At 41.2% G+C, this 26,595-nt stretch overlaps 1 protein-coding gene across 1 annotated transcript; it reads right to left on the bottom strand.

Moving 5' to 3' along the window:
• Positions 1–623: 623 nt before the first annotated feature.
• Positions 624–26,595, bottom strand: YY1 (YY1 transcription factor). The gene is made up of 5 exons (XM_075103907.1): positions 25,627–26,595; positions 16,082–16,244; positions 6,515–6,575; positions 3,898–4,056; positions 624–2,776 (listed from the first exon to the last, which is right to left on the bottom strand). The coding sequence occupies exons 1-5, from the start codon at positions 26,321–26,323 to the stop codon at positions 2,594–2,596; spliced, it is 1,263 nt and encodes a 420-aa protein (XP_074960008.1). The 5' UTR covers positions 26,324–26,595; the 3' UTR covers positions 624–2,593.

Below are 26,595 nucleotides of genomic sequence, written 5' to 3'. Positions count from 1 at the left end.
TTACCTGAACTTGCTCACAAATTGGTGGTATAATGCAGGAACTTGTCGACAGTAGGCTGGCAATGGTGGGTTCAAAGTCAACTCTGTTGCTATTCTCAGTCTGTAATTTCTTCACTGAAAATCCGTAAGGAAAACTTTGGAATCAACTAAGCACGATGTTTTAAAGAACAAGATGCGCCAATTATACTTTAAAAGCTTAAATAACTTACAGAAGCTGCTCAATGCAAGTATTTATTTATACCCAATATGTAATTAATTAATTAGTTACAAAGCAAGATCTTTCATGCTACCAAGTGTTGCTACTTACACTCAGGAGAGTATTGAATGCTACTGATTTGAGGCCTAGATAAAAATTTTTGAGATCTCTCTCCGTAATCGGATGCAATATGACTAGGGGCAATACAAGTTTCCATTCCCCGTTAATCATCAAAACAATATTTAACATAAATATTTTAGTCTCAAATGTATATCCAAGGATGAAGTACTAACACCATCAAGGAATCTCCTTACTTTGCAATTGAATAAAATGGGTACCACTTTATGGCATGGGAAAGCAAACTTCTGTGCAAGCCTAACACCATCATACATACTGTTTAAGAAAAAAATGTAAGGTCAATTAGAACTAGACTGAACTGATTTTATTTCCTTCCAAAAAGAACAGACACTAATTTAACTGTATACAGAATTTAATTTAACTATACAAGTTTCAGTATATTGTCCTGTTCAAGAACTTATATATAAAAAAAATACTGCCAAAATTCTAATGCATACTTTACAATTGAATGCCCCGTCTTTCTTTCTACTCCTAATAACCTCAGACTAGAGCTGCAATGTTCAGATTAACTTATGTACGGATGAAAATTCCCTTGCTCTGAAGCATAGTTTTGTTATTACCCATGCTTTTTCCACTATCACCAAAACTGGACTCAAAAGTAAGCTTTACCATACTAGCAATGAAAAATTTGATGAACCTTGTAAGAACAGAATTCAGAAAAAGATTAACAACAGTTTTTACTATATTAAAATGTCACATCCCTCTAATAATACTTATGCATTTCTGTGCATATTCTTATGTTTATTAATCTGTCACATTTTACTATAGTATCTGCAAATTTCTTTCTTTGAACACTTGAAAGAAGAGTGGTAACCACTTTTAGTTAGACCATCAAAACTCCATCAAGTTCTCTGAGAACTCTGAGCTCCTCTTTCCAAGTAAAAGGTGTCCAATGAGGTTCCAAGAATTTTCATCATTATACTCAGTGAAACAAGTTAGCCAAAAGAAAAAGAAAATTCTTTTTTTTTTTTCTGGTATGACCACTCAAACCCTACTGTTCCCCCACTTTCTACTGTTACTGCATTTAAACATCCAAGATTCCTTACCCTGACTAAACAAAGGTGCCCATTCAGTTAGTTACTGCACTGTTTTACCTAGTTGCTGTCCAGGCACACCGAAAACTCCCCACCTACGCTGCCAAGTCACCGTTCCAGTTAATGGAAGTCTGGGTCACTCAAAACCAGAATCACAGCCAGCAATTCTGTTTAGGTACACCACCTGACATGGCACTATGTAAATTTCATCACGAATCATTGCAATTGATTGCAAAGTAAAGGAACTTGGGTTTATTTGGCTTCCAACTAGGACTGCTCTGGACAACAAAAGAAAATAGACTGTGCTTACAGATCATTTTCTGCCATATTCTTTCTTTAGGACCACTGTTTTATTGTTGCCCTTTCTATTACATGGGATGTACATATTATCAGGTGTTAATAAAAAGTCAGTGCCTGTACAATACATTCTACAACTGAGCACCACTTTCCGTAACTGAACAGGCAAAGAAATTACACCGAACATCAGCATCTGGCAGTATTTCTCCAAAAAAAGTTACTAAAATGGGTTTAAATTGATTAACACTATTAAATCACATCTAATATTTGATACTACATGATTTCATTACAGCTATACGATACAATTATACAAAATGTGTTAACATCAAAGAATACAACCAAAATTTAAGATAGCAAACAAAACCTATATAACTTTTTTCTTTACAGGAAAATACTTTTGAAGTATGCATGTAACTGCCCATTCTTTTAAAGAAAATCTACCGCAAGCAAGTTATCAACCTCCAGAAAAATCACACATAGCATTACTACGCATATCCCCAAAAAGTGTACAATATGCACACTTGGAAAATACAAAATTAAAAAAATTGTAAGCAACAGGTGAGCTTCATATTTATAAGAATGTGAAAAGAAGTCCAATTTTAGCACTGTTGTATAAAGAATTGTCTTTTTTGATGCAAGTTCATGAACTAACCCCTTTGGCTGGGGCCACACTTTACAAAACACCGTGTTCTTGAAACGGGATTACAGAGCAAGGTAGAGCATCTTAGCAACGTTACCTTAAAGTTTTTTTTGTGTGGTTTTTTTTTTTCCCTGTTTATTTACTACTTATCAAAACATGTCCTTTAGGTTTGTAGGGTTCTTTTTTTAAAATTCTTTCCTAGAAACAATATACAAAGGGGAGGCGTATTTATTTCCAATTCATACTCCTGTAAGATGCTTTGAGTTCAAGAACTTTCTCCTCCAACTTTCACTGGTTGTTTTTGGCCTTAGCATGTGTTAAGATGTGAGATTTCAGGTTAGTTGATTGCGCAAACTTCTTATTGCAGCCGTCAAATGGGCAAACATAGGGCCTGTCGCCAGTGTGAATTCGCACATGTGTGCGTAAATTGAAGTCCAGTGAAAAACGCTTTCCACATCCTTCAAATGTACACTGTTGAAAGGAAAAGACATACTCCATTAGCTAACGAAAGTAGCACTCCTTGCAATCATTCATTAGAACAGTATTCTTTAAGTCACCAGACTGCACAAACATGAAGCTAGATGCTGAAGATTATTACAGGTGAAGCTATGGGCATCACTTTTAAGCTGTATTTTAAAAAATAAAATGAACACTTCAGGTTGTTTTACAACACTAATCTATCTATTTCCAAAGAGGGAAATAACTCCCAGGTTGCAAGCAAATGCTTTCACTAAGAACACCTTATCTGCATATGAAACGCTATTTTGCTATGTGTACTAGAAAACAGTGTTCCACATCAGAATTTCCCTCTTTTGGTGATAACTTGGAAAGATTTGCTCATTTTACCAGCTTTACTTTTAAGATAGGCTCAGAATACAAGAGGCAGCATGTTTAGCAGTAAATACTTATCATTTAAAACACAGCAGCTCCAGCATACACATCTAAGTGAATGCCTGAGGATTGTAAATTAGGTTTCTGAAATAATGAATTTAAAAAATATATCAACAAAAAATACATATCTTAAACTTGTACTGGAGAAACAGATATGCTCAAGACTATGAATATTTGTAAAGAAGATTTATAAGGAGTATCATATGAAGTAGGCAGGGGACCTCTGGTGGCAGAAGCTCACGTGACTTGATACAAATGGAAGGAGATCCAGTAACTACCATAGTTTTGCTGAAGTGATTAATACTGCTACTGAAAATGAGTATCATGTGTCAACTCAGCAAATGGCCCCGAGCCTCAGCTGTCCACAAGTGCTAAGTTGAAAAGATGAGGAGAAAGAGACATTCTCCTCATCCAGTTGTAACTGCAGACTTCCTTTTTGAAGTGGGTAACTTTACATTATATCTTGGAAGGCATCTCCCATGTACATATAATTTGCTAATTTCTAACAAAAGCCCATGGAATTAGTTAAATGATAGCCTAATTAAGGGGACCTCCAATTTTTAAGGTGATGCTTCGCTGCCTCATCTGATTTTAGAAAAAAATGTAGTATCTTCCAAGTCATATAGAAGCTAGGTTACAGTTACAGTCTGCACAGGTTTACCAAATAAATCGTCATGCTTATGCCTGAAGGTTAACAGTACCTGAAAGGGCTTCTCTCCGGTATGAACTAGCTGATGTCGCTTTAGTTTTGAGCTCTCCACAAAGGCCTTGCCACATTCTGCACATACGTGTACTCGAGGGCCATGAGTGTGCAGATGCTTCCTCATGGCAGAGTTGTCCCTGAACATCTTTGTGCAGCCCTTAAAAAGATCAGTGAAACTCAATTAGTAGATAAGCTAGTTCTGATAAAGAAGGTTTTATCTGCTACAGTACAAGCATTTTAAATTCTTTTATATCCTGAATACTTTCTTAGCAGTTGACCCTGAGAAGATGACCCCTTAAATTTATTTAAAAGCAGCAATACCAAGAAAACTCATCACACGAACATCTGGAAGAAAAGCCCCAACCCCAAACAAAAAAAACCCAAACCCTCTCCTCACTTAGTATTATAAACCACATGCAGTCAAATGGATAATAGGACAGTCTCATGGAGAAGATGCAGCTCAGATAGAAGCAAATGAATAAAACAACAAAAGCACTTACAGTTTCAGGGGAAAAAAAAACAAAAGACAGAATGATAGTTCGTGGATACCTATAGTATATACTTCAGTGTGCTATAATCTGAGCACTACAGTATTATAATATTCAATATTGTCTCTAACATACCGCAGATTACTCTCTACTACCAATTTGTATGTGCAGCACTCCATCTCCCAACATTCTGTCCTCTTCCTTCCCATTCCTGAGAAGGAATGGAGCTAGTGGGTTTCCAGCTTACAGAAACTACCTTGTCCAAACTGGCGGAAGGAGATTGATCACTACCACCTTGAGATATAGAGAGACTGCCACTGCTTCCACAGTTTAAAGCTACAAAGTGATACAGGGCAACTGAATGAGATAGGAGCTGCTCTGAGTTAGTGCCAACTCAACCTAAAAAGCAAAAGATATTCACATTATTTGCTCATGTACAGCATCAAAAGTCTTAATCTGGGGTCCATGCTACATTGATACAGGAATACTACTTTTGATTCCAGAGTACACTGAAGCTAGCATTGACCTGGCTCTGTCTTTACCCCACCTTTCTAGACCTTTTTTCACCTTTTAGTGACAAACAATAGATATCTATCATATGTTTTATAAATGTCTTCTTAAAGGTTCAAAATCCCTCATAAAATCCTATTAACAACTGTAGAATTTGTACTCCAGCTGGTGCTGTTTAAACTTATACAAAACTAGCCTACCAACATCACTGTACTATGAGACGTAAGAGTCAACAACAGAACCAAAAGGAACAATCAATTACTAATCTTAAATTCCACAAGCCTCCCCTCTGGAAATTTTTTTTTTCTAAAATTAATAACCACATTTAAGTATGCCTTATTTCTTAAAAAAGGGGAAATGCCACTATCAAGAAGAGTTCTCTCTTCAGGCAATAGAATTTCTTTGGCTGATTCAAGAAGCACTGTGCCACCATTCACTGCATGTAACAGAACTGGGGGGGTCAAAGCACCGCTCAAATAAACCTACCATCAACATTGTTTTCATGCATTTCAAAGCCCCTGCTTGCCTCTGAGAGGAGCAGTTACATCTCTTACAATGTTTTTCTTTTTTAAACTGAAGTCATAAATGCACAAAGCCTAGAAACATTAGAAGAGAGAAAATGGAAGGACAGAATATTCTTTTTTTCCCCTGTTTAGATGAAGTTGAGGCTATGAAAAAGTAAATCAAAGAAATGAAGGCAGCATTCCTTAGCACTGTAAGGAGTAACTGTTCCTGTATCTCCACATACTATACTATAATAAAAACATGACACTTGTAAAATGTGAAGAATTGGAAATTAATAAAAGCACAAAAAGGAATCCAGCAAATTCCTTAGACTATGGCTGTCAGAAAGAAGCCTTCTATTCATGCTCTCTAATGTGTATATTAGCTATCTGCCCTGATTATTTGCTTAGGCTCACACTTATCTAGACCAGAAGTCAGCAAGATTGTATTTGTCTTTTTTCATTACAGACTAAGTCAGCTAACAGAAGCTCTACAAAAGCTGGATAATGCAGTGAAGCTAGATGCTACCAATCTAGGTGACTGGCAACATTTATTTAAGACAGAGGCTTCCCCACTACCAGTGGATCAGAATCTTATCTCCAAGATGCCCCTCTCTTTCAAGATGATGCACCTTCCAGCTCTGCGGAATGTAATTAAAAGTTCTCCAATAATGCTGACTTTGGCATCTGCACCATAAATTGCTGATTCCTGATCTAGACTCCAAATCTTGTAATAGTTTCCAAGCAGAGGATATATAGATCTTAGGAACGTACTTTGAACAGCTTTCAGAACATTCTTTCAAGTATGTAATCTTGGGTGGCAGGAAATCACAACAGTAAAACCAGCATGTTAGGGACTGTGCATCATGGTTACCAGAAGATTAGGGATGTACTAACCTTAAGACAAGGAATGGGAATAATATATTATTCAGTGAAAGGTTTTTAAGGAAGCCTCTAAAGAATGATAACTAAAATAGAGTTAACTGAGTGTAGTCTATTAACAGCAAGATATTTTAGTTACTCATTCTCAAGACAAAACAGCAATACAAAATTCTGGTCTACAAGTTACTACCTACTCAGTAGGTAGTACTCAGAAGCTGAGCACTTCACTTACTTTGTGAGGACAAGCTATCGTTCGTGGAGCATCATCTTCTTTAATTTTTCTTGGCTTCATTCTTAAAAGATAAGAAAAAACATTAGTAGAGAAACATTAGTAGACAGTTCTTCTCCCATAACAGCCTACATCACACACACATTTATTTAATAGTATTGTGTGCATCAGTGGTACTCAGTTTAATCATGTCAAAACCATCATAATAATAGTAACAGTATAATCAGGTAGTTGGAAAGTTCAGCTTTTCCAGAAGGACCTCTCAAATTCAGAATAAGACATTTAATACTACCATCCTAGTCCTTCAAATATGTGGAAAGCAAGGGTTTTTTTCCAAGTTGCACTACTTGTAATTAGGAGGTTTTGTTTGAAAAATCTGTTTTTATTGTGTTGTCACCCATGTGGCCTATTTATCTTCACTTTCTCTGCATCCCTGCATAAACACATGACGGACAGAGTAGCCTCAATCATTCTTCAGTATTTTCACCACACAAGACTTCAGAAGAAAACTCTACAGAAGCAGGGAAGGCAGGCAAGTTGTGGAATCTACACAGACAATGTAGACATCTGTTACAACCACAGAAACCGCAATTATTCTTGCTCTAAGCTAGTGCACACATGGATTCCGCTCTTGGCAACTGACAAGCAGTCATCTATTTACTCTTCGTTGCTGATAGGGATCCACAGGCACCAATAATCTCCACTAACTATGTAAGGAGCCCAGCAAACTACTGCTTAGATGTGTTAGGTCAGCAAGACTCCCTTGTAGACAATGTTAGAACAGTCCTGCCGAAACAACCAACTGTCTGAACGTCAGAGAAGTGTCAGCTGTGTGGACACTGTTCTGGGGAAGTGCGCTGCCCTTTTACCTATCCTTTTTTTGCAAACCTGTATTGCCATCTTCAAAAAAATCAGAGAAATGGCTTATCTCCACCTTATGGTAGAGATAGGCAGGTATAAATAAATGCACCTCAGGCAGTTGGGGATTCACTTAGGCAAGTAACAAGATTTTATGCATTCTGAAACCTTGCTGTAGAAGGGAAGCTAGTCAGTTTATGTGAATTGTTGAATGACTTCCCTGGTAATACAGTACAAGATAGTTCTGTAGATTGAGGCAGCTACATTGCATGTGTAAGTTAAACAAAAGGTCTTCTGGTGTTCTCTCTAGTCTCAGAGATGAGACAAAAGAATTAGAATTATCAGAATCACTATTCTTAACATTAAGAAGGAGAGGAGTCTCTTGCTATCCAAGACAGTTTTAATCCCCACGAGTGCAGTTCCTGGAAACAGATATGGAAGAACAGGGTTGGGGAAGACATTTCTAAGTAGTGCATACACGTATTATTTTTTTTAACATGCATTTTTAATTATTGATCTGAGACTGGCTAAACAGCAACTTCTAAATGTACAAAACAATTCCCAAGAGCTGTAGAGAAAATAAGCTAAAGTCTCTCCCATTAGACCATGTCAGCATTTGGTTTGGGTTTTTTTGTTTTTGCTTTTGCTTTTTGTTTGTCTGTCTGTTTTTAAAGCCAGGGTCCAGTCTTCTTTGATAATATAACATTTCTATGCATAGGGCTTAAATCTGCTGTTTCACTTGCCTCCTTCATGAGGACAGATTAGAGAGGACAGGAATGGAAGAGCTTGTGAAGCTGAATTAAGGCAAGAGCAGTGAAAAAACTCCCTGAGAATTCCTGAACACTGGATCCAGGAAAATCTTACAACTGCTGATGGAGTTACATGTGATGGAGAAGTCTCCTATTGCTCTGTGAGCTACCATTTGTACCTCAGAAACAATATGACTCCTCGCAGTACTGCAGGCATAGTACAGCTCAAGTGATCACATGTGGACTAAAGCACTTGATAGTTAGCCACTTCACAGACCCAACATTAAAAGTCAAGAATTTAGAGGCTGTATTTGTTCTTTTCTTTAAGTGGAGGTTCAGGAAATTCTGGCTAGCTTAGGATCTCCAGGCTACACCAAAAATGTACACTGCTAACTGAAGGACACTGTAGTCTCCTGCAGGGTTAAAAATACAGATGTGACAAACATATGGAAGCTGGAGAGTATCATATGCAACAAACCCCTCATTTACAAATACTAACAGCTCCTGGAAAACAGGTGTGAGGTATTTGTGATGACAAAGTTCCTCTTGTACCATCGCCAGCAGCATACCTCAAAATTTAAGCAAATTAAGAGAAGAGACATCCTGAACACAGTAAACTCTATCTGTTCCTGTAGACCAGCCTCTTTATTATCTTAATCTTCCTGTTAAGTTCCTTCTTCCAGGATTACAGACCAACTTAAATGACCTTATTGATTAAATTTAACTTATATAATCCAATTGGGATATAGGAAGATTGCTCTGTGTTTAGTTTGCACTGCCTCTTTGAATGAAGTATTAAATACCTAAATCCAAACAAGTGATTGGGGTTGACTGACTACACTCTCCAGTGAGGTTCTAGACTGGTAGTAGTACAGGTGCTGAGGCTGTAGGAAAACATGCACATACAAAAGCTTTCTTACAGTAACTCTACAGAAAGCCAAATTGGACACACAGAAGAATGCTTTGACAACACAGAACATGAGAGAGCACAGTGCTATGGTTTAATGCCATTACAGAACAAAGACGCCTAGGGGACAAATCTGCTGCCAAAAGCACCACCTTTACTTCTAACTCCAGCACCTTGCTAAATGTTGGCTGTCATTCCCCCAGCCCCCCAAAAAAACCCAAAGAAAAAAACCTCCTAGGGCCAAAGTCTGCATCCGTGACATCATCAGAATGAGTAAAAACACTATTGTTCTGAAGTCATAATTGACCACTTGTAAAGGAAGACACTAAACAGAAAATGAATCACTAATAGGAGATGTAGTAAACAGCTTTAGTGGGAAGTGCTTGCGTTCTTTACACTCAGCATAAGATCCAACTGATCATCCTGTTAAATCCTATTCGTAACTCTTGTGCCCTGCCTCTGGTATAAAATCAATCTTCGAGAAAGAAATGCTGTGATAATGTCATCTGTAACATGCTGCTGAAGTCAAATGAGAAGGAAAATACTGGGCCAGTTTAGTCAGGAAGCTTCTAGATCAGTGTAGTCAGGAAGCTTGAGGAACAAATTGCAGCAGAACTGGTTGGTCAGACATGGGACAGACTGGAGCTTCAACAATATGCCTCACATTTTTCAGTTCAGTGTCTGAGCAGGCATGTAACATTCTGAGTGTCCATTCTGGAATAAGCTGACTTTTTAATTTTCAAGCTTTGTTTCCAAAGTGAGCCATATCAGGCCAGTAGTGTACTTGAATGCAGAAACAGTTAGTCCCTACTGACTACAAAATAACAACAAAGTTTAGCTAATGAAGGGGTAGATTTTAGATCTTTTCATTTCTTCTGGAAGTATGGGAAGTGGGAAACTTAAGCTTAAATTATGGAACAAGACTGTGCATAAGCACAGGGTTCCATAGGCAACAAAGCTATTCAACAAAACAGAGGCAGACACTTCAACAGGAAGGGGTGGCTAAGAATGTCCAGGTTATATCAGTGCCACAGGCAGCAAGCTGGGCCTTTCTTACACTTGGATTAAAGACATGAGGGTGTGTACACAGCTGTGACAGATCATTTTGTCAAAAATGTCATCTTGCTCTCAAGGCTGTGGAATCCATATGGACAGTCACTCAAAGAAGAATTGAAAGACTTACATATTCAAATGTATTAGAAAAAAATATTTTGGTCTTACTTTAAAATTAACTTTCTGCAAAAGGAGACCAGACTAGAACCTGGGTTGTTGATCTTAATTACACTGTTGCAGGCAGCTCTTGCTGGTGGTTAGACTTTTGGCTCCCACCCAGTAGAGCATCTCTACCAGCTCCGTCCAAGTTTTCTTAGCCTGAAACATTAATCAAAAACAGAACTCTAACACATACCACTATTTAAAACAGCTACATACACACACATTAATACCTGGGTGGAATTTTTGAAATGGCTGCCTTTGCAGAAAGTCAATTTACATGCCAAGACCAGAATTTTCATTTCTGCAGTGAGTTTATATGGGCCATGCCTAGTAGTAGCAATTGCAGGCTAGCTAACTGCAAAAAACTAGCAAGTGTACCTTTGGATCGAGGCACTGGGACACTGCGATTAAAGGCTAAATCTGTTAACTTTTATTGGGTGTGTGGAAGGAGGGAATGGAGGACAGCAGAAGCAGCAGGAACATGTGCAACCAAATAGCTTCACAGAATGAGCTCCATAAAAGCACACTCTCTTATCCATGCATAAAAAAGATCGAGTGAAACCACAGGCATTAAACCACTCAGTTCCTCAAAACAAAGCAAACAACTCTGTCACTGTGCAATATCAGAAAGTAACAGCTACCTCCCTCAACTGCCCAGCTGAGCTGGAAGAACTGTATCTTGACAGAACCAATCCCCACACCCCAGACTTCTGCCAATCTCCACAACCTATTGTCTTGAAAATAGATCCAATTTTAGAAGTCATCCACAGAATCAGAGTTAAGGCTAGGAATAAAGGAAATCCAGATGTCAAAAAACATTTAACAGTATAGAATTTTCCCCTTGTTCTGACAGCTCCCTTTCTGCCGCTGTTAAATTTCTGCATTCTCACATCCTTTCTTCTCCCTCTACACATAAATCTAACCTAAACAGTATTACTCTCTCAGGTAACTCCTTTGACATATCCTAGAGATCTCTGATGACCAGCAGTGATATTCACCTGTGCTGATGACCACACCCCCTACAAGTATTTAGACGAGGAGGAAATTATTGCCAATCAGTAGTGTCACTGACACTTCTGGTGTGTTCCTCACTCTGCTGTTTCCCTTGTACTGCCCTGCTGAGGCAGAAATAACATGAGTGTTTTGGCTCCACTGCTGCAAGAATTCATTTGTGCTGAAGAACCCCTGAAACTGGCTAGACTGGCTTTTGGATAAATAGACAAAAGAGGAGTGGCACAAGGTGTCCTAGGAATCTATCTAAAACCGAAGTGCCCACAGCCAGTGTCTTAACATGCTTTGGTGACAGTTAGGTAGGAAAATGTCATAAAAGGTTCTTTTACTCCAAGGTTCTGGCAAAAATAATTACTAGCTTTGTTCCAGTTATGAAGACTATCATATGTGTAAACAGAGAGACTGACCTCTGCAGCACCGTACAGAGCAAGAGACTCCCCACCCCACCCCCCTCTGGCTACAGCAATTGTCAGTTTACTGCCCTTTAAGCTTCCCTGTAACAAGAACAAAACCAGTACAAAAGTGTATACCTTATAAAGAGACCTAAGTCATAAAAGTAGGTGACCAGAATGCTTTACCACTTCTAAGAAGAGGGTCCAATTTGAAACTCTAATGCAGTTTCCTCTCCTTTGTTTTCTATCCGTTTTGGAAGGCAGACAGAAAGGCAGAGCAGTCCTTACAATGGCTCTCCTTCAGAAAAGATTATAAGAGCAGAAGATAAACCCATGGAGAGTAAAGGTTTTATCACTAGGACCCATTATTGTGCCCTTTTCCACGCTATAGCATTTTCCCCTTTTATTTCTTAGTTTTACTCATGCCTATACCCTCTCACCTTTAGCCAGTTCAGTCATGTATCTGTCTGGAACATAAGAGGGAGGGAGAAGGGAATCTGGGATATCCTTTTTAGCAGCTTTGTTTGAGGAAATTTGCTATATACACCAACTAGAAACATGTCTGCTACTTCCCCAGCTTTTATTACCGAGCAGTTATGTCTTCTTCACAGCTGACTGCAGAATTACTTGTAATCAATTTAGACTTGGATGAAACATTTTATTTCATTTGAAGAGATTTCCAGTGTCCCAGTCAAAGGTATCAAATGGGAACATGGTAATTTATTAGGTTGCATTTCTTTCTGAGCAGATCATTCGCAACTAATGTTTCACATTCTGATATGATTGCCTAAGAGAAATCCATGATTTTTTCCCTTCTTTATTGCATTTTTAAAGCATACTAGAGAAAATGCATGATTTCCACAATAGAATGAAGTAATTTCTAAAAAGACGATAAACTGCCCAACCAAGTATAATTTATGGTCATTCCTCTATGCATTACTGAACACGTCTTAAAGTTCTAACACAGCTTGTTTATTCAGTGTTTTCAACAGTTTTAGAATGTAAAAAAGCCTTTCCAGGAAAAACTATAAGAGTTCCAGTTAAAGGATCCAGATTCCTGCTACATGACTCAATGACAAATGCACTAAAAAAAGCAGTGAAAGACAACTGTATCACAAGAGACAGTATAACCGTTCGCTCTCCTAGTGCCACCTACCTGCTGAGCAGCAGTAGTGTCTGTTGCAGATGTTGAATTACTACAGTTTTAAGGGGGGTGGAGGGTGGGGTTTTTTGTTTTGGTTTGTTTTTTTTACGGGCTGCGGAGGATTTCAAGTATCAGATCCACCCCTGCCTTACCTCTCACTAACCAGATCACGAACAGAACTCCAGAAACTTCCTGAAATCTTTACCACGTCAATTCAAGCTTTGCCCATTTACACTTAACCTCAGAACTTTGTTTCTAAGAATTGATGCAAATGTCTCAGTTAATTTATCCTTAATCAAAATAAGCTGCATGGTTACAGACAGTGAATCTAGCCTGGCTTTGTGTAGCTAATTCCTACAAATGTATAATGAGATTCTAAGTACTTTAATGAAAACAGGAAAGCAGCCCAATGTAACCTGCTCTCAGCTGCACAAAATACACTTAGCATACAATTTCACTAGCCAGTTTATGCTTCCTTATATGTGGACTGTGCACAATTCTTTTTTCAAGTAACCACAATACAAATGCCTTACTTAAAACCTTACTCAGAGCATGTGAAGCTAATTAATAAGTTTAAAACAACAGTTTCAGCTTCATGTGCTGATCAAGGTTTTCAGAATACAGCTACTGAGAATTTAAAAATCTGAATTGTGAAGCAACCAGCAATGCTTGAAACTTTTAGAGAACATTACACTAAAACTCATTCTTTTAGCACGAACAACTGTATTCCTATAACCTCCAAACCCAATTCCAATGCATGTAAACCCAGTTTTTTCCTCTAGTTTGGCATGCAAGGTTTCTAGTGATATTGCACACAGCAATTTAAGACCAACAAGATCAGTATCAAAATAGGTTTGTAGATGTCAGTGCTTGAATTCATGCTATTAGCTAAAATGAGTCCCTGAAACATGCTTCACTGCAAAAGGACCAAGACCTTAACAAGCAATATTCAAATTCTAATACACCCATACTCTTCAGCCTCAGCTATACACAATCATTTAAGATCTAACATACAACTAACAGCTTCTTTTTTCTTTCCTCTCTCCAAGGTGAACAATAAAAGTTTGACAGTCATGGATTATGACAAAAGAAAACCAAAACCACCACCTTTCTTAAAACAGAAGATGCCTGCAGTTTTCATGTATCTCAATTAAGCTACCAGAACAATTCATTATAGGTTTTGGGCAACCTGGGGATATTGCTAAAGGTGATGTTCCCCCATGTTGCTTACTCCACCACCATGTATTTGTCTTATGGCTAAAGTGGATTACTTTTCATCTGCTGTAAAGAAATACATTAGCAGAAAAGAGACTGTACATGTAGAACTCAATCTTTCCATTGTCTGCTACAAATTCTAGCTCTAGAATTTCCTAGAGCATTCTACCATGAATGAAAAAGTAGCAATTTTGAATTAGTGCCAGCCGCCACTATTTTCTCAACAGAGAACTAACTGAAACCCAAAGATGCAGTACATTTTACAATATTAAGAAACATGCAGACAGATCTGATAGAAGCAATCTGGTCATTTCAAGAAGCCCAAATCCTGGCAACCATTTCAAGTATTCAAACCAATCTGGAGAAAAATATTCAGTATTTGAATAGAGAATACCCTATGAGAAACTATTTAAATTTCCTAACAAAAGACAGTTATTCAGTACATAAATGTTTAATAGAACCAAAGGTTTCAGGGTGTTTTAAAATAACTGAGAATACCATTCTAAGCACATGATGAGCAAAAATGTATAGTATGTTAGAATTAGAATGCTATGTACACTCAGAGCATCACTTAAACATTTGCTTTCACAAAAAAACTGTATTAACCTTTCAGCAGGTCTCAGAGGAAAACAATCATTTTGATCAATAATAGTAAAACAAGTAACAACAGTATCAATAGCTAGAACAACCAACCACTTTAGATACAATCTTACTGCGAGCCTTCAAAATACATTGTTCAATGGCTTTACTGAAAATAATTGTGGGACAAGGCTGTGCTGGTAATCCTATGGTACAAACACACTGAAGAATAACAGAACAAGCTTGTAAAAAGCAGCAAGATCAAAGAGGTGAAACAAGTGTAGATGCACACAGTGGACACCAAGATCCACCTAACCAATAAGCCAGACTAGAACTTGTCTGAATGGTCCCTGCCATCTAGCAACTAGATGAAAAACCCAGTGATTAAAAAAAAAAAAACAACAAACAAACCACTAAAAAAAAAACCCAACAACAAATCCAACCCCACACCCACATACAACATCTGGCCATTCACCTGCTCCAAGTGTCAGAATTGTGCGGCAGAGCTCTGAAGAATACCCCACTGGTAACAAAACAAAAATGAGTGTAGCTTCATATGTAAGTTTCACTTTCAACATGGGAAAAACTGATTATAGCAGCTGCAGGAAGCTAACAGTTCTGCTCAAATATTTGTAGACGCCAGCATTAACACTGCTCATGCATTGAGTGGAGGAATATGCCTCTGGCAACTACAAGCACATGCACAGAAAGAAGGGGACCAAGTAAACGCTGCAAAGGCAACCCCAACGTTCCAGCTGCCGGTGCCCAAGCAGACTTCTCTGGCGACCTCACTGTTGCCCCCTGGTGGCCACCTGCTGCCCTGAGCGCCCGGCACCAGAGCCGGGGGCTCTGCGGAGGGAGGGGGGAAAGAGCCTCATTGACACTCAGTACTCCACAGTCGAACAGAGCTTCGCCTCTATTTGAAAGTAAAAGTCACCTTGTAACCCAGGTCACTGTACTGATACGTAAACGAGTGACAACTCTGATTCACTCGAGGAAAATCCGAGCAGTATAGTTACCAATTGTGAAACTGCGATTACTGGTAGCACTTGAAAGTCCAAGACACGTGACTCCATTAAAAAGTTTAAGACCTAGAGCTTAAGAAGCAGCAGGTGAAAAAGAACAGCAGGCGGATTTACAAACTGAATAATCTAGCTTTCTTGTATTCAACAACCTGAATGCAGCATTTCATTTATCGGATCCATTGGTGCTGAAGAATCTAAGACTGCGTCTTTGACATGACAGACTATATCTATCAATGTATTTAGGTCCTGGCTTACCCAACAAGAACCAAAGACAAGAAGTCATTGAAGAAATCACTGCTGAATATAAAACCCAGTAATTTTAACACTCTATTCTGAATTAAGCCCCTTGTTTCAGAAGATAATTAAATGGAACAATAAGCCATACTAAATCTATGATTTATTTGCCTAAGAGTTTCATAATTAAACCAGTGAAAAGAAAGCCGCTTTAGTTTAAAGGTCCTTTCTTCCTACTTACCTAGCAAATTCAGCCAGTTGTTTGGGGTCTGAGAGGTCAATGCCAGGTATTCCACCAGGAGGAAGTTTCTTCCCTGTCATATACTCTGAGTAATCTGGAGGAGAATTCTCTCCAATGATCTGTTCTTCCACCACTGTTTCATGGTCAATATCTTTTTTATCATCTGAAATACACAAAACACTAAATTCAATACTAAAGATCAAAACAGCATATAAATTATTAGGCTGCATCTCAATACAAATTCACTATTGCTGCACACTTAAAACAATACACTACACTCTCATATTTCCATGCTAATTGTAAAGAGCAAAGACATCCACGCTGTCACAGCATGAAGGACACAGAAAGAACAGTGGGTGAGAAAAGAAAGCAGAAGTTACATATCTATTTAAAGACAAATAAGGAAGTAAGTAGAACAATCCTATGAATGTTGGCTGCATTTGGAAGACAGTGATCTTTTCCCAAATCAATGCCTAAATACTGCTTTAACCTCTTCAAGACTAACCTCCACCATACCCATTTGGATCTCAACTGCAGTCAATAACCAACCAAACTTATCAGAGGAGTGGCAGATACTCACCCTGAGAGGCTAGTGCTACTGTTCTTTACTTCAGTGTCTTCAGACTTCCCTGACCTCCAACAGAAGTCTCATTGAGAGACAAGAAATTTAAAAATAACTGCTAATGGGCTTCAGCACCTGCCCACAAAATTCAAGTTTTTGAACACTTGCAGACAGGTCTGAAAGAAAGCAAAAAACTCAACAGTGTGTCCCCCTCCCAAGGGGGGTTTCTTCCTTCCGTGGCAGAGCCCAGCCTAAGGTTTTTCACACTTCGCTATGTAAATAGCATACAGGGATCATTCAGAGCTTTGATCTGCAAGTCAGTTAAGATACTGCTACTTTATCTGCTCTAGAGCTCCTTTTATGGATTTGTGCTCAAGGACTGCAGTGAAATCAGGTGGACCTGCTATTGCTGTCTACTCTCATTCAGCCTTATATATGCCAAGACACAATGTTCTCTTGCTATTTCCCTTGCTATTTTATAACAGAAACCAGAGAGACACAAAGAAGACAGAGAATGGAAACATCCACCTATGTTCCTCAGTGTCTTCCTGCTGCTGTGAGCGCTGCAGACACAGCACCAATCCTGTTTTCCACCCTCAAATACACCTAGGACAACAGACATATATATGGTTGTAACTACTCAGCTAAACCTTAATGAACTTGCCAGTGTACTACTTCTCCTACTCTGTGTATGGGGAGCAGATTCTGCAAATCCCTTTATACACAAGAGGCTTTACTAAAATAAGGGGAAGTTTTGTTTTACAGGTTGTATTTAAAGAATGGAAACACAAGGTGGTAGGACAGAAATAGTATTTCCATAATTTAAAGGGGGCGGGGGGGAAGGAAGAAACCTAGGAAAACCTAAGGCAGAAAACAAATGAGGCAACATTTTCCTTTTTTTTTTTTCCCCTAAACAGAAACACAGGAAATAACATTATTCATTACTCAGTAATTTATGTTAGGAAAGAGGGTAAGACGTATGCAAATGAAAGAAATATACTAAGGGCAAATTTCTATTCAATTTGTAATGCAGGCTTTTAATGTTTGCCACTGAGCTATTTCTAGAAATGTTACTGCTAGTTCAGGGTTTAATCTGATCTACCAGATCAAATAGCAGTTCATGTATATGTTCCACAGTGAAAGAGGAAAATACACTCCAACACTGCAAAGACAGAAGCATTAATAAGACAATACTATCTGCAACATTAAACTGGAAATAAACTACAAAGCTATTTGGACAATTTTTTAATTCTAATCTAGTTTTCCACTCACCACACTGCCTTTCAGTCTTTACCAGTGCTTTTAAGAAAGCAACTGAATTTACCTTAAGCAAGGACTATACACCAAGTTTTATAGAACCTGCAGGAGTTACAAATTCAAGTCAATAAATCTGTGATTTGGCAACAATTTGTTCTTCCAAACAGAAGCTTGAGAAAAGAGATTTAGCAATGCCTACAGAGGCAGAAAAGACATTATGAAGCTCAGAAGAGGACAGACCTTCTGGAAAGCTAGAAGTGACGCCTTGTCCATGCTGCAGACTAGGATGAGATCAGCTGCCTTCAATGCAGCCATTTCAACAGCTTGACTGTTTGATGACTTTTGTAACAGAAACAAGTTTTCATTTCCTGCCTCAGATCAGATGCATGAGTCAACAGGGAAATTTTGTATATGTTCCTTAATATCTTTTTTCCTTCCCTAGCATAAAGGATCACTATTCCACAATGCTTTCCTGCTATTTGAGGGTCAAACTGAAAGAAAGTCAGCCTTCAGTGCCTTTACTTCCCAAAAGCCCACCAACAGAAATCAATTCCACAGCTATTCAATTCCACAGGCTATTGGAGAAAAACATGAAAAACTATGAACATATCACTTTGGCACAGTAGAAAATGAGAGAAAGTACCCCTTAATATATTGACAGTTATGTGAAAATAAAAAACAATCAAATTTTCCTATACCAAAAACCCTGTATCTCTACAGCAATGCATACCTGCGGTTTTAAAAACTACTTTAAACCAAAACAGACTAAAGCAACAACATACAAAACATTTAACCTTAAAGTGTTACGTCAGGCTAACGCCCTTCAAGATAGAAGACCTGGTTCACACAAAAAAGTCAAATACTTTTTCAAAAGTAGCAGCAGATTTCAGCAGCTCTTTAGAATCCAGACCATCCTATGACATTATCAACTCATTGGGAAAACAGAACAAAAGCTATGCACAAAAAACCCCACACACTTCCTTGGAAGAACTTTACCAATGTCCTCTATGCACAAATTTATCACAAGTATTTGTGATCCCCTACCAACCTGGACTAGACAGCTCAAAGTTTGGAGACTAAAGTCCAAGCAAACTTTCACTCAGGCTGACAAGTTAACCAACATTCTCACTGCAAACAGGGCAAGTTGATTGCTTGGTGTTTTCTGCCTTCAAGCAAGTCCTCATACCCACTCTATCCAAATTACTTCCCCCTTTTCCTCTCTCAAAGCATCAGAGAATCAAACATACCACATCCAAAGCAACACAAAACGCAGAGACACAACCCTGCCTGAAATTCTAGTGACACCTCTGGGGAAGTACAGTACAAATAAGGCACAGTAACTCCATGCACAGTTTATGCCCATGCCAAGCTAGATGGGTGCCACCCATGCAAGCTAAATACGGACAGAGCCGTGGAGCCAGTCAGGAAAAGGAAATTAACTGCTATATGCTATCTGATCTGCTTTGTTTTGTCCCTTAAAACCACTTGAGAGTACAGCAGACTCAAATATAAGGCATTCTGCTTAAGTGTTTATTTAGGACTATTCCTATAAATCTAAGGCAGCCTTCTGTAACGAACTGGAACATGATTTTAGTCCCCTCTTCTGAAAGATGCTGAAGATCTGAATGCATTTCAATTAGTTAATCACTTCATCTTCACAAAAACACGCACTACCAGTCACTGCAATAGCTATGCCTAATATTAGTCTATCCTACCAAGCTGTAAAATACTGATTTGTTAGAGACACCACAGATACCCCCCAACACCCTTCTACACCCAATTATACTACGATAGATGCTTAGTCTAAATTGGGTTGTTCTATGTACCTGTTTAGGACATACCCAAACAAATCTTCATGCTCAGTGTCCCTCCATTTGCACTTCTCTCATGCTCTATATACGGGCAATACACATCTTGAACTGGATTCACTTCAAAGCAAGGAAGTCAAACATTTTTTTACCAAGATCAACAAATGTTCAGCACTTTAGCCAGAGTATCTTTTGACTACCACTTAAAACATATTTCTACTGGTGAAATAACCGGAAGTTTTAAGAGTACAAGTCCAAGTACCAACTGAAGTAGAAAGAAGCTAGATTACTGAGATAAAACTAGTAAGCCCAGATTCCACATAATAGATCAATGACAAAACATGGTAGAATCTGTTTCCTAAGAATTCATTCATTATCTTTTGCTCTTATTGCCATGCTTTCTGTGTCTCTTGCAGCCCTTCTGCACAGAAAAATCCATCCACTTCAGAACCCCATTATGTTATGCATTTCTACAACAGTAGCTAGCTACAGCTGACGTCTCTGGAGCTCCCCAGCTTTATAAGATGACCCCCTTAACTCTCAACCCAGCAAGTCCTGTCAGCATTTCTGCCTCAGTTATTCTTGATTTTAGCCACTGTACTCAACTTCTAGATCCCTCATTCTCTGAGCCAGCCTCCTCCTCTATTATAGAGCAGGGAGAACACGTAGTTATTCAATCAGTTTTCCCCTGTGGAAAATAAGGGGTGCAAAAGGGAACTCAGAAGATGCACTGGATAGCAAACCAATGAGACCTAATCATACAGCTTCCTCTCCCAAGGTACCAAGTTAAAAGACATTCGGCTTATCAAATAAAAGGATGATCGACATTTAAGCTTGAAATTTTCTTTTTATGATCGCACAGTTAAACACATTTGGTTTTAGGAACAGCTGAAATGCAATTACATGATAAAGGATGTATTCAGCAATTGTGCAGTACCAGGCATTGTGGTAACAGCTTGGTTATTGCTACCACATTGCAATCTCCTTAGGCAAATTAGCTCACTGGTCATGTTTGGAAGCAAAGAACCATAATTAGCTTGTTAAATAATACAGTTATTTAGCAGACGCTTCTGAATGTTAAATTCCGTTTTGCACAGTATATAATTTTTTAACCTAATTGGCTGCTAGGTTACTTTCCCTCTGTTCCCTTGCACACAGTCAGAGAACAGGTTCTTCTTTTCCCGTGTCACCCATCTCTTATTTCACACCACTGAGACACAGAATGACAAAAACAATGCATATATCAAGTCATCAACTGACTTCAACATTTCTGAGACACTGTGCCAAAGCACTACGACCTTCTGAATCATCAGCACACAAGTGACACAGACCTGCCTCTCAGGGAAGGATCCAACAGCAAGTTACAGGACTCTAGTTTGAAGGTGGGCTAAGAGGCAACTTAATTGAGACATTTTAAGTGATGAACCATATTCATAAATTTCACTTTCAAAATGGAAAGGATATTTAAAACGGCTTCAGGAAAGTATCTACCTTATCCTCTGAGGTTCACTGGCAAAAATGCCAAGGAAGACTCCATGCTTCTGGATACCAAAAGCCTATCCATTGTCTTAATCAGAGTCAGAAATAGATTATCATCTTAATATTTTAAAGGAATCAGACAATGACTTTCTGCCTCCGTTATGAAAAATTTTCATATAAGAAGCTCATTACCTATCTGTCATCATGGAGAATTCTGGCCATCCTTGATACAGGCCCAAAAATCGAACTAAAGGATTAGTCCACCATTTCTACTACGCAAGACAACTGGTCAGACAGCAGATGATTATTTTTCTCACCCCGCAATCTGATAAAGTAAAAGGAAAACCCTTCTCTTTTTTTTTTTTTTTTTAAAAGATATTAAAAGTTTTTTTAAGAGGTTTTGAAGAAGCTTCTAGAAACCCAGCATGAACCCCGAGTTTCCAAATAGGGGGCCACAGCACAGACTTCCTGGATTATCACGAACCATTTCCAAATCATACGCATAACTTCTGCATCTTTGTCTTTCCCATCTAGGAATAGGATACTTGAGCACTTTAACACCTGTGGGCAATGTTTAGTTTGGTTGTGCTATTTCAGCCATAAGCTTGCAGACTATCTCTGCTAACAATAACAGTTTAAGTCAACACCTATTTCAGGTTTGTGTACTGTGTACCCAACCTGGAGACAGCCACTAAAAAGGATCAAGTCAAATCTAGCAAAAGTACAAATAATTCCACTTCATAAAAACAAACTTTCCTAGTACAAATTGGGGTGTCTCACTTGGAGACAACCAATAACGATACACAATTTTCTAAATCCATGACAGGATAACCCAATAGAAAATAATGAGGATAGATATTAGACTGTATATAGAAATCACACTACAGGAGTAAAGTGTCCACTATACACACCTCTTCAACCCTTTCAGAAAATAGAAAGCCTTTGTTCAATTCCTATTTTCACAGTTGAAGACAGACAAATAATTCCACTCTGAAGATCTGGAAAGCTATTATGAACTACAACAAAGCATTCCTGTTTCAAACTGAACACTTTAATTAAAGTAATCATGGGTCACAAGTTTGATATCACCATAGATACCAAGGTGATAAGAAAAGTTGTGGTAAGTCCAAACCGTTGCCAACAACAGTGCCGAAACTCCTAAGTAACCATGTAACAAGACAAGGATTGAGTAGTCTGCTTTAATCACATTGCTATGTATTTCACAGATTATTTCTTCACATTTCAAGAGGTGCTACCAGACATGGTATACTCATTTACAGACAAAGACTTATGATTGACTAAAATTGGTACCACCCGTGTACAAGCTAATACAGCAGCACTAGAAAACAGTAGCAAGTAATTAATTCACATTGTCTTCCCACACTGTGGTGAGCAAAGTGCCCTTGTTCCCAACTCAAATACGCATGAACAGCAATATAGGGCTCATTGTTTTATCTTGATGCATGGGCTTATTTACTATTCGTCTTTTGATAAACTTTTTGCTAAGCATTTAAACTAAATAGTCAATTACATCAGTGTGCAAGCAAGTCTTTAATTATGTCAAAATACAGAGGCAAAACTACTTTCTCTGTTGAAAATAAAAGTATGCCTGGTTCTGCAGGGAAACCCTAGTCCAACTACCCCTCCACAAGCCAGCTGTTTGTTCTGGGGTTTGGGTGTGTGTCCCTCCCCCGTTTTGCTTGTCTTGGATTTTGTTTTTTAAACAGTTCCCCCTCTAAAATTTCAAAAAATGAACAATGAAGCCTCAGCATTTGCCCTCTTCAGACCACCTCTGTAACATTCATTAAGCTGTGTAAGAGGCATAGAAGCCTATCCAATAGGCTCAGTTAAAATTCACAAGCCACTTAACCAAGCAGGTTATCATCAAAGGTTGTTTGAAGCTGGGGGTATGTGTGTGTGGATACGTGCATGCATGCACACAGGAAGGGGAGGTCAAACTTTAATACGTTTCTTCTGCTATACATTTTGTGATTTTGCTTTTGGCGGGCTTTTTTGGCTTTAGAAGTCAAGTCAGAATAGGTATTCCGCCTCCTTCTGCATCATGGATATAACTGGGTTGAATGTAGCAATGCAATGCAATCTCCACTAAATTACAAGCAGATATCATTCCCACTGAGCTTGCATGGTCATGCTCATAAAGAACAAAACCACTAAAATCAATAGGGCTACCCTGATGTAAAAGTTGTGTATGCGGTAAGAGAATCAAGTGCATTGATTATACACATGCTTCACTTCAGTCAAGTAATAATCAGCATGCAGAAGGTCTAAGAAAGCATCCTATCAGGCACTCTGAATTTCAGAGTGCAAACGCATGCAAGAAATCGCCAATTGATCTCAGCGAGGTCCTGTCTCCTGCCAGCTCATGAGTCATACATCTACTTGCATTCAGCTATCTTAGGTAGCTTCCACAAACCAGATTACTATATTAACTCCCATTATCTTTTTTCTTTCTTGGATGTTTAATTCTAAGAAAAAAAAAACAGCAAGTGGATTTAATTCAGGTTTTATTCAATGATGCACAGAAGCTTATAGAACCCCATTCTACTAAACAGCGTTTGGGAAATTCTTAAACGAGAGTTCTCTGTTCGTCAAAAAGCAGGAACTTTCATCAGACTCATTGGGCTGTCAACTGGCTCAGTACCAGAAGTGTCATATATTCTGTCAAACTTGCCAAGTAATCACCAATATTGTAAAAAGGGAGTAAAATCAGAACCACCATTCTTTCCATGTCTTCAGAGATAATTCAACCATTCAGTACACTTTTCCTCCAACACTCCCCTTTCTAACAACTACTGGTCATTCACAAACATCACAGAGAGCAAATGTTTTAGACTACATCAGAACCTTAAAGAGTATCTTTACCTTACCTGACTCTTTAAAAATTCAGAAGAGCACAAGAATTATGATATACAAGATAATCAGCCTGCTATTGAAAATCCACACCAATTGAAATATTACGTGAACCGATACTATTTGACCACTTGTTTTCACTTACATAACTTTAGCACAGAACTTTGATTACAGAGCCTACCTTCCAGCAATACATTTTTTGGAAAAAAAAAAAATAAAATTAAACAAAAGCCCTAACGTGCCACAGGTAATGCTTTTCTGCTGACTAAAAAGACTCTCCCCTCCTCCCCCCGCCCACCGTATTTTAAAGGAAAGGAAATCGTGGCAGATAAAACAAGTGGGAAAGGCAGGCGCATGTCAGGTTTATTCCAAGTCCTGCAGATATTAAACACCTTCACAAGATTTTATTTCCTTTAAGACAGTCCCGCAAAAAAATCCACGACTCCACAAAAACATCTGCAATCTCACATAACACGGATTCCCTGCGCCTACTTAAAAAGCCCATTTAAAGCGCGAGACCTAGCCGAGGAAAAGCCGGTCTCCGAGCGCCAGCCAGGAACTGCTCCGTTCCCCGCCGCGGCTCCCGGACCCCAGCTCCCAACAAGGGGATTTCGGAAGGGACGGTGGTCTAGGGCCGCCCCCTCCGCAGCCGGCGAGCGGCGCGGGCAGCCCCCGCGGGGGCGAAGCGGTGCTTCCCCCCGGCCGGCACCGCCGGCTCCGGGCGGGGAGGCCCCACCCACACCCCGCCTGGCTACCGCAGCGGCCCGACGGGCCGGTGCCGCCAGCCCCGAGCCCACCCCCGCCGGGCCAGCTGTAAAACGGTACTTGGGGGAGACGGCCGTCCCCGGGCCGGGGGAGCGGCGGGGCGGGCGGCGCGAGCGGTTCTCCCCCCTCCGCACACACACATAACGGTCACGGCCCGGAGCACACGCCTCATCCGGGGCCGCCGCCCGCGGTCGGCATTAAAACGCGGCCCAATGGGGCGGCGGGTACGCGGCGGCGGCAGCGCCGGGCGGGAGGGCGCGGAGCGGCGGGCGGGGAGCCGGCAGCGCAGCAGCGGCCGGCGAGGGGAGGCGGGCCGGGAGACGGAGGACGAGGGCAGCGGCTAGGGGAGGGCGAGCGGCAGGCGCGGAACGAGTGGCGGGGAGCGGCGGCGGCGGGGCGGGGACGGGGGGAGAAGCGAGGAGGCTGGGTTCGCCCCGCACCCTCTGCCCGCCCGCACACCCCGCCTCCCCCTGCTGCAGAAACTACGCCATTGCGGCCTAGTCCTGGAGCCAGCGGCGCGCTGCCTCCCTCCCTCTCGCACCCCCCTCAGCCGCCGCCATCTTGGCGGCGGCCGCCATCTTTCCTTCCCCCCGCCGGAGCCGGGCAGGAGCAGCGGCGGCAGCAGCGCAGACCCCGCCATCTTTTCGGGGGAGCCGCCATACTTGCCCTGGCGATGAACATGGCGGCGCCCATCACACACATCAAAACATGGCCTCCCTTCAAAACAAAACTGTCCGAGCCCCGCCGGGCAGCCGCTGGCGGGGCCCGCGGCCCGGGGAGGGAGGGGTGCGGCGCGCACTTACCCGAGGCCCACATGGTGACCGAGAACTCCCCCTCCAGGGTCTTGATCTGCACCTGCTTCTGCTCCCATTTCCTGCCGCCGCCGCCCTCGGCCCCGCCGCCGCCTCCCCCGCTCAGGTAACTCTTCTTGCTGCTCTTCTTGCCGCTGCCGCCCTTCTTAACGCGGCCCCCTCCGCCGGCCGAGGAGGAGCCGCCGCCTCCGCTCTTGCTGCCGGCAGCGGCCACGGTGACCAGGGTCTGCTCGATATACTCGTCCTCCCCGGCGGGGGCCGGCACCGGGATGAGGATCTGGTCCTCGAAGCCGTCATCGGCCCGCAGTCCGTCCGAGTCGTCTCCCCCGACCACCTCCTCGCGTGTCTGCACCAGGATCACCTCCTGGTGGTGGTGGTGCAGGTGGAGCTGTCCCCCGCCACCGCCGGCCGCGCCGCCGCCCGCCCCGCTCGGGTCCCCGTCCGAGACCAGCGGCTGCAGCGCGATCATGGGCTGGTGGTGGTGGTAGTGATGGGGCGGGTGGTGCGGGCCGCACTCCTCGCAGCACTCGTCCTCGTCCTCCTCTTCTTCGTCCTCCTCGCCACCCACCACGGTGGTCTCGATGGTCTCCACCGGGATGGTCTCCACCTCGATCTCGTGCAGCTCCACGATCTCGGCCGGCATCTCCGAGCCGTCCGTGGCGATGTAGAGGGTATCTCCCGAGGCCATGGCGGGGCTAGGCGCGGGGAGAGCTCCGCGGGCGGCGAGGGGGCTCCGGTCCGCTCCCCTCGGCGGATGGTGGGGCTCGGGCTCCTCTCGCTTGCCCTCCTTCTCCTCCTCCTCCCCCTTCCACACAAACACCAGCTCCTCGCAGCCAGCGAGAGGGAGGCAGCCAGCCAGCCGCCAAATCCCGGCTACGCGCCCTCGCGAGACTTCCGCTGCTGCCGCCAAGACGGACCCCAGCCCCGGGAGGCCGCTGCCGCCGGGGCCCGCCCCCCCCG

Source organism: Phalacrocorax aristotelis, chromosome 9 (assembly GCF_949628215.1).
Source record: "Phalacrocorax aristotelis chromosome 9, bGulAri2.1, whole genome shotgun sequence".
Taxonomy (NCBI): domain Eukaryota; kingdom Metazoa; phylum Chordata; class Aves; order Suliformes; family Phalacrocoracidae; genus Phalacrocorax; species Phalacrocorax aristotelis.
Note: the sequence above shows the minus strand (reverse complement) of the source record. Positions and strands in the feature narration are given on the sequence as shown.